Below are 14172 nucleotides of genomic sequence, written 5' to 3' on the forward strand. Positions count from 1 at the left end.
TTAGCTACCTGTGATTCTACGGTTTCTATGAACTTATCTCATCTGGGAACACTGGACTCTAACAGTGTAAGTGTTAACAGATACTACGATTCACCATTGTTACTATGCTGGTAACGTGGTAGTCTCATAGCTCAGCTGTCTTGCGTGTAATTTCTGCAAACTACAATTGTTTTGAATTATTTTTCCTCTTTATCATTACAATTTATGACATACCATCATATGACATACAGCGATTAGTCCTACGTAAAGCTATGGTTATTGCAGAGAAGGAAAGGGAATTCAGAAAACCTACTCATTTCCATGTATTCTGGAGTCAGCCCAGTAAAAGGTTCCAAGATGTAGTCAAGATCCCACTGTTGAGGATCCTTTGACTGATTGATGTCCATTTCCTTTGGTTCTGTTCTTTCATCCTTCAACTTCCTGAAGAACTTCTTTAACTTCCTGAGGAAAAAAAGTTCAGATTTAACCAAATTTTTTTTTTTTTTTTTTTTTTTTTTTTTTTTTTTTCCACTGCAAGATTTGGCTTAAGTCTTTGCACAGCAACACAAAATATCACATTACTTTGGTGGCCCATAGGCTTTGCTTATACCATCCTCTGAAGATCTGATGCTGCTTATTGCCAGGTGACAGGCTGCTGGGACCAGCAGTTGCTCTGTTCCTGTGTAAAGAAGAAAGTTACAACAGCATAGCGCTGTTAAAATGGAGTTGAACCTAGTGCTTTTTAATAATTGTTTCTCTCTAAATACATGATGAATGGGCATCTTCCTGAAGCACAAGCACCCTGAACCTAAACCATATTAATAATAAGTAATACTCCCAAAACCAAGATGCTGACCACCTATCCCTTAAAAAACAAACAAACAAAATACCGCAAGTTGATGAGATACCTTCATACCATGTATCTAGGACAGGAGCACTTTTCTCTCACCATGAAACTTGGGAACTTCCAATATAATATACTTTTAATGTGAAAATGACCAGACACATTGCCAAACAAAGCGGGAGGCAAGAATGTACTGATTCCTAAACATTGTGGATTTACAAAAATTTTAGCGGAGAAACTGCTTGTCGTTCAAAGCAAAAGGAAATAAACACCTCTGCCTATAAATCTGCAGCGCCAAGAAAAGAAACGTCGCCATGATCCTGATAGTTCCAAAGCCATTTTGGATTCTAAATATGAATATTGTTTACTTAAAGCCAGCCCTGTGACCACTAGAAAACACCTGCAGCTCTTCAGGCTCCGGTGTTCTCTTGTCACAAGCACATATACCTGAGTTTATTTAAAACAGTCAAAAAAAGATGCTGCTTGCGGAAACTTAAAGGGGAAGCACTCTCTTTCCTTTAACCAAAATGATGCTACATCTAATAAAAATAGTAATATATGTACCCATGAAATGTTAAGTATAAGCAGTGTCTTAATTTTACTAAGGGCCTTTCATCCCAGAGAAATGCAATCCCCTTGTTTCTATCTACTATGCGAACAAGGTTCAAACTACTGGAGAGATTTGTGAGACAGTTTGAGCAAGGTCAGTAGAATTTGGTCTCAGAGAGGTATATCATTCCTGTCACGCACAAACAGAAATCCTACCTTAGTCACTTCAGAATCAGTGACAAATTATTGCTAGAAAAGTGTTACTTTAGGTATATGCAGTAACAGCTTCTTCAGTAATCTACAATGCAGCTGATACTGGAACTCACTGGGGAAGAACTGGAACTCACTGGAGCTTCTCTGCAAGTTTATTCCTAAGCCACTGGAAACCACAGAATTTGATAACTATTACACTAACATCAAAATTGAAACATTTAGTGAATGCTTATGTGAAAAATATGTATTTTCGAGGTATTTTTTTTTCCTGATAGTTTACTGATCATGCACAAGGCAATGTATGCAGATTTAAGTAGACTCTGAAGAAATTTCTTCATGAAGAGTTAGATGCTTTGTCTGCTTCCACACCTGTATAATCTTCCTTCAGAGATTTCTCATAAGAGCTTTAGAGGTTCTGAATTTTCCTTCAGATATGCCATAGTGTGTATAAAGATGGAACACTGGGCTAGCACACAACCACTATTATGATGAGACTTGGAAATTCCCCATTTCAGTCAGGAAATATTTCTGCTACCAGAAAAGTACACATCTTTCAAGAACAACTATATTAGTGAGTTTTCACTGCCTCTGAAACAGAAAAGCAAAACCATTTCCTACCATTTATTAAGTAAACACAGATGCCAATTATGTCTCCCAGCTGCTGTAGATCAGAAGAGGTTCTATCAGAGGTTCTTATTTTGACCATGTTTTACAAAAATATTGTCCATTCTGGCCAGACTATAAATTACTCATACTGGCGAACAATTATTTGTGCAAGTATTTCTTTGGACCTCAGTAGGAATAGTAGTATCAATCACTGTCCCACTGAGATGGGGTTGCAAATTTCACGGCACTGACAAATACATGAATTTCATAAGCAGTATGATCCCATAGTAGAATGAATCCACCTCTAAAAGAAGAATAAAGTATTTCCAATGCCCCCCACAGATGACACTTTAAATGCATATGTATCATGAACTTCATGCTATTTTACACATAGAGAAATTCTGATGGAAAAATGCAATAGAATGAGGTATTTCTTTAAAATCAAGGGAGCAAAATAGAGTTGAATTAGCATAAAATGTCAAGACTTATACATATTTTATGTCTTCCTTTTGCAGATGAAATTTATCTTTCACAAATATGTACGACATTATTTTATAGTTCCTCACATATGTTCCATGTGAGTGAAAATCCAGACTAATTCCAGGGATGTTCTGCCAGTAGTGTAAGTAGGGCTCTCCCACGAACTTTTCCTCCACAGTTTGCGATCAGTCCTTTGAACTAGAGGTGTGTGGCCTGGAGACAGGATTGTGTGGGGAAATCGTAGGGGTTTTCATTTGTACCTCCAGTGAAGCAGAACCATTTTCTCAGACCCTAACATGGCAGCAGGGCAAGACTAGCTGGCAAACACACTAAAGGCTTTGCTGGGTAGGTTTATTGCTTTGTTCCTGAATATACAGTGAGCCACACATGAACACTGTGTTACCACACAGCACAAGGCTTCACAGCAGCCTGGAAATGACCACAGTGGCTACAGAATTTCTACATCGACCAGTGTTTACAGGACCCATTCACTTTCATCACCAGTATGGAGGAAAAAGGGATTGGCAGACACTCTTAAAACAGATCTAGATTGCATCATGCCCTGTCACTGCCAGGATCACAAAGCTTCAAAAATCAACAGATCAACTCCAACTTTTATTGCAGGTACAGCTAAGATGTAGCTCATAAGTCTGATGGTAACATCATCAGTATTTTAGCAATAGCCAGATATATTTGGGCTAACCAAATACTTAGGGTACGCAGACCATTTAGTTTACACAGTGTTCATAAAAGGGTGGGGACATTTAAAATGCTTCACAAGAAAGAATTAGATGTATCCTTACAAAGACATTCACCTCCTGCATCATGCAAACTCAGCCACTTCAAGACACTAAAATTTCCTTCTCCCACCTCTGCTTTTATGGCAATCAAGGGAACTTGTCTGTGGCAGAGGTGATGTAGCATTCAGAGGTTAAGAGACTGGGGGCAGGATTTAAAACAATCTAAGAATTCCCAGGACGCTCTTCCAGCATATCCTAATTAATTTTCTAATGTGAGGGACTCTCAGAAGACAGTGAACAATAAGTTCAAGACAGTACTGATTTCTGTTCCAATAAAATGACATGAGTTACAATGTCCCTCACATTTCCATGAGCAGATGAGATTGAGAAGCATCTTTCTGTCACTGTGCAGCAGCTGAGATAAAATTTGAGTGTGTTTAGATGTGAAGTCTGTACATGTGTGATCTAATCCTCTGGTTATAGCACCATGGAGTCAAGTTATGGAGTTTAATGAATACACATAAGTCCCCTGAGAAACCAGTAACTAAAACAATAGTTGTTGTTTTTAATGTTTATTTGGGAATACACTAATTCCAGGGCTCAGTAACTTAGAATAATTTTTAATTTTTGATCTGGTTATCTATAAGCTAGGCACAAGGAGTGACACCTTTAACCATTTTGAGTTAAGTTTTGATGCATGTTCTTATTTTCATTTTTATGCAATTTTTTTAAAGGATCAACTAACTGCTTCTTTCAAATTTTCCTCAAAAAACCAGTATGTTTGTGTCATATCCAAGTATGTGAAGTTTCAGACCAAACTGAAATGTGTCAGAAAGTTAAAGGAACAGAGAATGGGGATTTGGACAGTGTTATCTCCAGCTATATAGCAGCAGGGCTTTTAAAATGAGTTTTGCAGAAATATAGCTGCACATATGATTGTGTTATTAAAACTGTAAGCTTTTTAAATGCACTTGTGTGAAATCTGGTTTTTTAATTACTCAGATCAACGTTTTTAAACAAAATTGACAGACAATTATAATCAAGAGCTATTTTAGCTTCTGATTTCTGCATGACAGGCAGCCCCACCTGTGAGAAAAAGGTAGGTTTGCCCACTCTGGATGAGTCTCCAAGAAGCTTTATGCTGAAGAGGCAAATGCAGCAAAGTTTCATGACTCCACTAGTAGCCATATGAATCTGGACAGAGAAAACCGTAGAACTGTAGAATAGCCACTATTTCTGGTTCTTTTGCCAATGAATATCAAAAAGCAAGGTATATTCTTGAGGAGACTGATTTTCATGGAAGAATGAATGTAAGATCAGAGAGAAAAAAAAAGGAAGAACAGGTTTTTGTCAGAAGGCTATGTCTAGAGCAAATAAAAATGATGCTGCAGTTTCTCACAAGGGATTGACACCAAATTGTTGTGTTAGATAAGAAGTGGGAATATGGTTTAATTATGCTGTTTGTAATTCCTAATATAACTAATAAGCATCCCATTATGCAAGGTAATCAGCATCTGAAGAGAGCACAAAATAACTACAGGAAAATTCTCCAGCCCTGAAGGACCCACTAGATTTTTGAGAAGAGAAAAAAAAAATAAATAAGAGGTAAAGAAGAGAGAAATCAAAATCAAGTGATCCTGGCTGGGCTGCAAAGACATGGTATACTTACGAAAAACCTCCTTTTCACAAAACAGACAGATGATTCAACAGTTGCTCTATTTATACAGTAGAAAGGAATAGCAGGATTTGGTGGATCTAGGAGAAGATATGAAGATGACTTAGGAAAAAGTGAGAAATTTGTGTAGTGAGACAGAATGGAATGTACAGAGGCTGGAGAGGCGGGGCAGCTGGGAGGCAGGCTGAAATAGGGCAGATGCAGGAAAGTGATTTTGTTGGCACAAATCTCTTTGTCTTTACTGGCTGTGCAGTCCTCACAATGTATCTCCAGCAGAGCTTGCTAGAAAGATTGGAACTGAGGATCCGTTTACCAGTTTCTCAAGACTCTCAGTTAACAAATGCCCCTGGGTACTGCAAAGGCAGATCACCTGTGATAGCCACCAAGATCTGGATTTGAAGTACTGCAAGACAATACTTGCTAGAACAGAGATGCAAATGGAGAGTCTACATGAAATGATGGAAAACCCCTAGAACCCAGCTGCCAGGGATGAATGATTATTTATATCAGGGGGTTTCTAAGGTGTTCTTTCCAGTTGGTGCTTTTTCCTTTGTAGCACGATACAAAAGGGTACAGGGAAAAAGCTAGACAGACAAAACTATTCAGCAGAGTAGCTGAAGCACTTGTGTCTAGAGAAAACGAAGTGCAGTGACTCAGACTCTTGTGTCCCTGCCTGTAATTTTGTTTGCTTTTTTGCGGAAGGAGCAGTGAAGGTTCAGGCTTTTCTTCAGTCATATTACTGCAATCTGTTCACGTAAGGAGACCTTCTCATATTCACAGGTAGGGGGTACAAGAAAGAGGCAGGGGGAGAATGCAAGGACTTTGATATCTCATTCCATTCCACAAATTTATGGTGTAGTCATGCTTCCTCGGCACAATCAGACCTTCTGGATTCTACAGCAATTTCAGATGGTTTTGGGTGTTATTGGTTTCTCAAACAGAAGAAAACAACCAAAAACAGGAAAGAAAACAAAAGGAAAAATAAATCCCATTAATAATTATTTATTAAAGGTGAAAAGAAACATAAAAGATAATAACTATGAAAGGGCATCTTTAAATTGATTTTAATAATAGTAAGTGATGGAAACATATTGAATAAAAAGGCCAAAACCATGGCCCCACTAAAGTCAATGGGAGTTTTGCCATTGACTTGAATAGGGCCAAGATTTCACTCTAAGGGTTTATCACCAAGATCAAAAACAGAGAGTAACAAAATAACCACATGGATTTTTTTCAGGAAGTTCAGCAAAACAGAACTGAAGAAAACGAGTGTTATAGAAACGCTAGGTTAAGGCTCTCAAGCCCTGCAGCCTTTTAGGGTCAGCTCCTGTGACAACAGTAAAAGAATTATGGTATGTAACACAACTGAGTGAACTGTGGCGTATTTAAACTTGTGAATTCCAGCCCCATGGAACACACATTTCAGTTCAAGAATGCTTAGTTTTCCATAATTCAGCTGTTGTTGCATTTGCCTAGCTCTTTTGATATTCTTGGGTGCAGAAATTGAAAAAGAAATCACAGCAAAGGTTTAGAAGACCAGCAAGTCACATCTGTCATTGCTGTGCAACAGTTTCTCTGGAAACACTGAAGAAAAAAGCAAGAATGTGCCCCAGTGACTCAAAACAATATAGGACTGCCGTCTGAAGTTTAACTCCATAGCCTTTCAGCCAGCACTGACTGTGGAGAAGCCAGAATGAAGACACTGAATGATGGTTCCCAATTGCAGCAACATAGAGACATAATGGATGTCTGTTTATAAACTCAGTCTATCATCTACTTAATAGTATTTTTTGAGAGACAGACAGCAAATGGGAGCAAGTAATTAAAATGCCTTGGATTTAATGGTGAATGAAATAAAAAGATTTTCTGAAGATAATCCTGAAATCCTTGAATTTCAATAAGGAAGAAAACTCTTTTGATGTGGGTCATCATTTAACTTAGCAGAGAGTTACTTCCATGTTACAGTAAAGAACAGTTCCAGATTCTGAAGGACAAATCCCTTCTGCCTCTCCATATGGGTAAGGTTGACTGCAGCCCTTGTACTCTGCCTTCAGTGAAAATACAGAGTCAATGGAAGAATCTGTGCTATTCACACTCTGACTCTCATTCCCTCCAAAGAGGCACAAGGTAAGAGGAAAAAAAATATCAGCTGCTGAAACTGGAGATAGAAAATATTGATCTATCTTTCTTCCACAGGAGGACTGTTCATCATAATGTGTAGCCTGTGCAAAAGTAGACACTAGAAAATAGAACAAGGGTCTGATCAAGACAGAGGTATCCTGGGAAAGAAAACTAAAAAAATTATTGGTAGAAAAAAGATGATCTCACAGAGGAGATGAGCTGACTATAAGAGGTTACCAAGGAAAACAAGTGGCAGAAGAGAGTGAATAGCATACAGTAGGAAGCCAGATGAGAAGGCTGTAGGGCAGAGAGTAAGGGTATGTTTATCTACACATCTGTCACATCTTCTAACAACAGCATGTATAGACATAATAGACTATGCGTGAGACACAGACATGTGCCAGAACTACTACTTGGGCAACATGTGTGTTTGGAGTCCCTTTTTGGTCTGGATTTATATGTATACAACAGACCTATGCACGGCCCTCTGAAAATCTGTTTGATTGGTACTCAAAGTGTGTCTGTGTGCCTGTGTACATGGGGCAGATGAGGCAGAATAGAGCACCATTGAATATGTTGTCCAAACCAGTAGAGTGGTCCGTTCAGAAACAGAAGGCTAACTCTGATTTATTTAAGTGTACAGTAAAGCACTGTGTCTCTCTTGGTGCAAACAGGTCTGGTCAGAAGGACAGAGCCCTACAGATATACATGTGATTTTCTTGAGAATGTAGACAAGCAAAGGAAAACCAGATGTGCTTATTTCAGGATGACAAGATAGCATTGTGTCTGAAATGAGGTATTTCTCTGGGAAGGAGAGGATGTTTGTTTTTAAACAGTTGTTCAGTTCTAAAAATTGAGGCCATCACAGATTGTTGGCGGACGGGCGGGGGAGCAGAAATGAGGGAGAAAAATGAGATGAAATTGTCACATTCTTGCACCAAGTGTTGTAGTGGGGAAATTGAGAAATAATTTGCAGGAATTCTCTGTTTGGACTGGATCATCTTCTGCCTTCATGAGTCAAAAATAATAAATACAGTATTCTAACATCATAAAACACCCATTAAAAAGGTCCAGTAGCAGTAAGTTTTTGGAAGACAGGAAAAAAATCACACCAGGTTTACACTGAGAAAGCTTTAAGCCTTCAACATGTCAGATATTTTGGGAATGATTTACCACCCTTTTCTCAAAATAAACTGTAAACTCAACGAGATGGAGACAGAAAACAGGCCTCCCTATTGAACTTTGACACAAGAATAATGAAACCATCCATAACCCACATTTGATTTGTTTGGGATTTTTTTTCTCTCTAAATTACTTCCAAAAAAAAAAAAAAAAAAAAAAAAAGTTTCTTGCTAGAAAAGGGGAGGAAAAGGGCTCATTTTAAAAATATTTCATAATCTTTTAAGCACAATTCATCTTGGTTTCTAGCCAGCATTTTCAAGGCCCTCCTTAGGGATGTGATCCAAAAGCTACTAACACCAGAATTGAAAGATTCTGACTAACTTCAATGGAGTTGAGGCTTGCATCTAAGCCAGACTCTTCACCTAATACAACATTTCACAGACCACTGTCACCAACAAGGGTGATTCAGTTAGCAGGAACAGGAGCAAACCTCCTAAGAGGCAGGAGCAGGACATTCTCAGTGGGTTATCAGTGCCTGAAGATCCCCATGACACTGGAGATAGATCAAGAGAGACATTTTGCTGTGTTTGGAGCAGAGGACACTGTGAAGTAAGCATCCTGTGGCAGAGCACCACCGAGCAGTGTGTTAGCATCTCTCCCATACTCTAGTTCCTGCATTATACTGACATACAGGCACCTTAGAATTGTGCGGACTTCATCTGTAAACCTGTAAAATAGTCATAGATCAAGTAATACCTTTTAAAATCTTTTATGAGCTATTGGTTTTCTCCACGCCATCTCTCCTCCACTTTATACTAATTTGTATTCAATACTGCTACTCTGAAAGCTTCTCTAAAACTTCCCAAGAGATCTATCATACCTTGCCTGTTTTCCCAGGTTTCTAAAATTAATTTAGAGCAATTATTTAATATATTCAATCACTTTCTTTAAGCCATTTACTGCAGATATAGCCAATTATTCAACATAAAATACAGCCAGATCATTTCATCACAACCAAAAATGTGATTTATCATCATATTCAATTAGAACCTACTGAAGGCAGTGGCAAAAGTCCCATTCATTTGAATAAGGATCAAGCCTTTATTTTACTGTGTCATAAGAATAATGCATGGTAATGGAGGAAGCTGGGATACATACGGGATTGCAATTTCAAACAGATTGTTTTGAATCAGTTGTTTTCCAAGCATAATGATGCTGAGCTGAATACAGAGTTCCATCAAACAGCCTCCTGGAGCACACTGTAATTAAACAAAACCATAGAGTGTGAAGGGAGTGAGAGAATTAATTTAAAACTATCCACCTGGGAGAGATACTGATATCTGTATGTGCCCATTGCCCTGCCACCAATTTGCACAGGAGCACGGAGCTCGTTGATCATTGCAGTTCTGTGCTTAACAAGGTACTTCATCTCCACTCATAAAACTACATTATGAAAAATATGCAGAGCTCTGAAATAACTTTCTGTGCCCTGGGGCTACTATATTTCCTTTTAAAATATTTACTATATAATCAATGTAATAAACATAATGCAGTATCACCAATAGTCTTCCAACCTGATGTCTCCCAAGGGGAAAGAAAGTCTTCAATCTTGCAAAGGCTTATGCATAAGCTTTATTGTAAAACCTTGAGTATGTCTATCGATTTTCAAGGGAATACCCACAGCAGTTAAAAGGAATTTTTGGGAAAAAAAAAAAAAATAATTGCAGGCTTAACACAAAATGGCTAGAGCTTTTTAAGCTACTTAAATTCCTAGACTTTTAGTGATCTATAGGATGAGAAGCCAGCTTCCAGTTCTATCTCTGCCGTAGGTTTCCAAAGGGACTCAGTCAAATCATGTAATGTTTGTGCCTTAGGGCCCAGTTGTAAAGCATAAAAATGGTGAAGTTTCACCTAAGAAAGACCATCAAGTACTCAGAACTGCAGAAAGAAAGAACATACAGGTGTCTCAGATGGACAATTTGAGGGTTGTCTATTTATGTTGAAGATTTAACATCTTGTTTTAACATGTTTTCTGTTCTTCCCTTATTATCTAGACTCCAATGAAATACAAAGTACACATAGCTCTTTTTGTTAAGGATTTTTTTGTTTGAATTTCATATGTACTTACTTCTTCCATTCGATAACCATCAAACACGTATACATAACGACCAGGACGGCCAACAAATCTGAAAGCAATAACAGTATATGAAATAATATAAAAATAGGAAAAAAGTTAATTTTAACAACATAACTGTTCATTCGTATTAGCTAAAGTATTTCAGAACTAGTTACTTCAACATGAATTTTAAAAGACTAGACACCTATTCAACTTTGTTTATTTAAAATTATTTCAAAACAGTAGGCCTCTACAAATGTTTTTCTACTAGAGTTTGATGAAATAATTTCAATAAAATATTTTTCTGTGCTAAATAGTAATAACAACTTCCCTTTCTTGGTTAGAGAACACAAAAAAATCCTGGGAACACCTATCCTAGCTCACATTCTCTTGCATCTGAGTAATGCCTTGAAGAGAGTTATTTACATGTCTATAAGCAGTCAAAGCTCTTCTGACTACACAAAGAGAAACAGTGAGATTGACTTTATTATAACCATACAACATACACACAGGCACAAAAAAGGGTTAAAAAAGAAAATGGTAATTTTTCATTAATGTCTTACAATATTTACAACTGCTGGTAAAATGTATCATTAATTCTAAAATCAATGATGCTGAATAGGATTAGTGAAGAGTATAGATTAACAAACTTTACATCCCCAAAAGGAACAGAACAATGGTATGAAACATAATCCAGAGGAAGTGTTAAAAAATTTTGCCAAAGTTTGAGCAAACAATCATTTTAAGCTTCCCATTCAAGAGGATGTGTTAAACCGTGGATAACTGGGTCCCAAAAGACAATGATCCTGAACCCATAGGAAGTCACACTTATTTAGCAAGACAGCTGAATTAGCTTTTTGGTCAACCAGTTCGTTTGCCAAAACATGCAACTTCCAGTTGACTATAACTATTTCTTAATTTAACTTAATACGGGTGAATAGAGAAAAACATTGAGAAAGTAATAGAGCAAGTAGTTCCATAATTTTAGATGAAACAGGAAAATCTTTCATTGCTAAATGATGCTTCAAGAAAAACTTGCTAAAATATGGGAAGTGAAGACAACTAAACACTATCACTAATTCATAAATACAACACCCTTTTTTAACTAGGACAGTACTAAACGTCATGACTGGTCATTCAACAGCAAACTTTGGACAATCCTGTTTATGATATATTTTTCACAGCTGGTGAAGTTAGCCAGTCCCAGAAATAGTTAGGTAGACCTTTGTGTCCATTTTTAAACACATATCAACTAATATGGACACATATATATATGCACATAAATATCTAAATACATAAATAATACATAAATATGTATATGTAAAGGACAATTATCTTACCTTCCTTTAAAAAAAGCAACGTAAAAAATTGGTGCATAAGAATTCACAAACTTCAGTAGGAATGCCTTCAAAATCAGTCTCTCCTCGAAGGTTTTCTCTGTTTTTGGTACCTCTGTGGGGAAAACAAAACAAAGCAAAACAAAACAAAACAAAACAAAAACCCAAAGAAATCACTTAGCAAATATGTAAACTTCCCTGATATCCCCAAATACAAAACAAAACTTCAAACTTTGAGGTCATACTGTTTTTTTTCTTTTGTACTTTTAATTTGTATCAATGAACACTAGTTCTGTCACTGACTCCTGAGTTCCAGAGAGTGATTCCAAATTTCCAGGTGGAAATCAAAGATTCTTTGCTAGAGACATTAATAAAGAAAAGATAATGAACTTGATTCTCTGAGAGACATCTGACAGCTTATCCCAAGTTTCTCTTGGCTATCTGTCCAATAACATGGTAGAAAAAAACCACAACTGATGTTGACACTTGGCCTGCATGTGACAATACTTCACTTTTCCAGTCTCTTTTATTGCCTTGCTGAGAGACCTGGGCAGACCACATAGCCTTCCCCTGCTTCAGGCCACACCCATGAAATCTTAGCACTGAACCCTCTGTCATTTCTTTCAACACCTATTTTATTATTAAATATAAAATATCATTAACTATATTTTATTAACACAATGTATTATTATTATTATTATTATTATTATTATTATTATTATTATTATTATTATTATTATTATTATTATATTTACATGGATCTCCTACTAGTTATCTGGGGTTTGAAGAAATAAAATTTTATCTTGATATTCAATTGCATAAAGCTAAAGCAGTAAAAGCAGCTTCAATGCATATAAGCATATGTATATTAAGATACAGGAAAAAAAAAGGCCTTAAAAGCCGTCTTAACTTTGTGTGCACAAGCCCTTTTTTAGTATGACTTTGTTAATGTGCTTAATGCTAAACACAAGACTGAGTACCTTTCTGAATGAGGCACTAAGTGAATTGTTACTTGTCATGCAAAAAAGTGCATATTTTTGATAATGCTTCTCCATTCCACCATATATATTCTACGTTTCTAGAAATATTCAGATAACTTGTAAAAATGTGTATTAAATATTTTCAGTATTCTTTATTGCTCCCAGATTTATTTTCCATTTCCATGGAAATTTTCTAACAACAGAACACATAGGTATAAGACAAGTGCTTTTCAAATTGACAGTAGGATCTTCTTTAAAAGATTCTGTATGGGTTAAACTGTCATGCTCATCCTGAGCTGTTAACTAATGTGAGAGCAGATAATTTTATTGTGATATGTTCTTGACAGAATTTCTGTAGCACAGTGGAAATGTGAAATAATAGGGTAGATACAGAGCTCTGGCTTTAAGGACTTTGTTACAAATACTGCTGTACTTGTACAGTTTTGTTTTGGGGCACAGTTTAAGTTTCTTGGTTGCTTTAAAGTTTTTACCTTAAAAAAATCCCCAGTGTTTATTTGAGCACTAAACCAAACTCTGATGAGTCCCCACTGCCCAGCTTTATTTGTGATACTTTCAGCCATATTTTCATAAAAGGACAACACATAATACAATGAACCCTAAGCCATCACTGACTTGTACCTATAGTAAAGCTTGCTTAACCTTCAGAGGATTTTAACAATTTGCAGATGACCCCATATGCTGAAGAGATCCTCAAGACCAGAGCTCAGGGCAGCAGGAATATCAAATAACAGTGGTGCAACTTTTAATTTGAGGGAGGAAAATCCTAGCCTTTCCTTTATGGAGAACTCCCACAAAGATGAGCTCAGCCTCAGGATGAAAATTTGCACACCATATATGGTTCCAGAGATTCACTCAGCACTTCACGCCCTCCCCACACTCAGATATACTATACCATACCAATAGAGGCATGCATAGAATTTGTCCTTTAGCTAGTGGAGTCTGCTACACCCGAAGTGCATCCAGTCAGAATAGATGCATTAGTAAAAGTGAAAACTTTCCCCCCCCAAATTATACACTCATATGGTTTGTTGTGCGGAATGTTATATCAAAATTGGGCAGCTGAAACTTTCCAGGTAGAGAACGAGCTGAGATGTCTGTGGCATGGGCCCTAGCTTACAAAGGAGTTGCTGCCTTTATAAGGCACAAACACAAGTACTTTTGATTTTGTCCCCATTTGACTGATTCTTGCTTGACCTGAATGAAGTTACAAATGAGCAAATGAGCTGTAAATCAAGTCTGACATCACCTGATTACTGACACCACCTGATTACTGAAGATGACCTATTCAGCCTGAGAATACCAGGATATAATCTGCACTTTTGCTGGTCTAATCTGTGATAAAGAGGACATCAGTTGCTTACTTGGCTGGGTCCACAAGTGTGTGGAGCC

The 14172-nt window shown here is 37.1% G+C and overlaps 1 protein-coding gene across 1 annotated transcript in view; it reads right to left on the minus strand.

The window, feature by feature from the left end:
• ANO2 (anoctamin 2) overlaps positions 1–14172 on the minus strand; it is a 185121-nt gene that overhangs the window by 23137 nt on the left and 147812 nt on the right. Inside the window, exons 17-20 of the mRNA XM_065640876.1 lie at positions 11786–11897; positions 10458–10515; positions 9488–9588; positions 293–441 (exon numbers count right to left, since the gene is read on the minus strand). Of these exons, the coding sequence (XP_065496948.1) occupies positions 293–441; positions 9488–9588; positions 10458–10515; positions 11786–11897 (420 nt within the window). The remainder of the gene's footprint in view (positions 1–292; positions 442–9487; positions 9589–10457; positions 10516–11785; positions 11898–14172) is intronic.

The sequence above is a fragment of the Caloenas nicobarica genome, chromosome 1, assembly GCF_036013445.1.
Source record: "Caloenas nicobarica isolate bCalNic1 chromosome 1, bCalNic1.hap1, whole genome shotgun sequence".
Classification (NCBI taxonomy): Eukaryota; Metazoa; Chordata; class Aves; order Columbiformes; family Columbidae; genus Caloenas; species Caloenas nicobarica.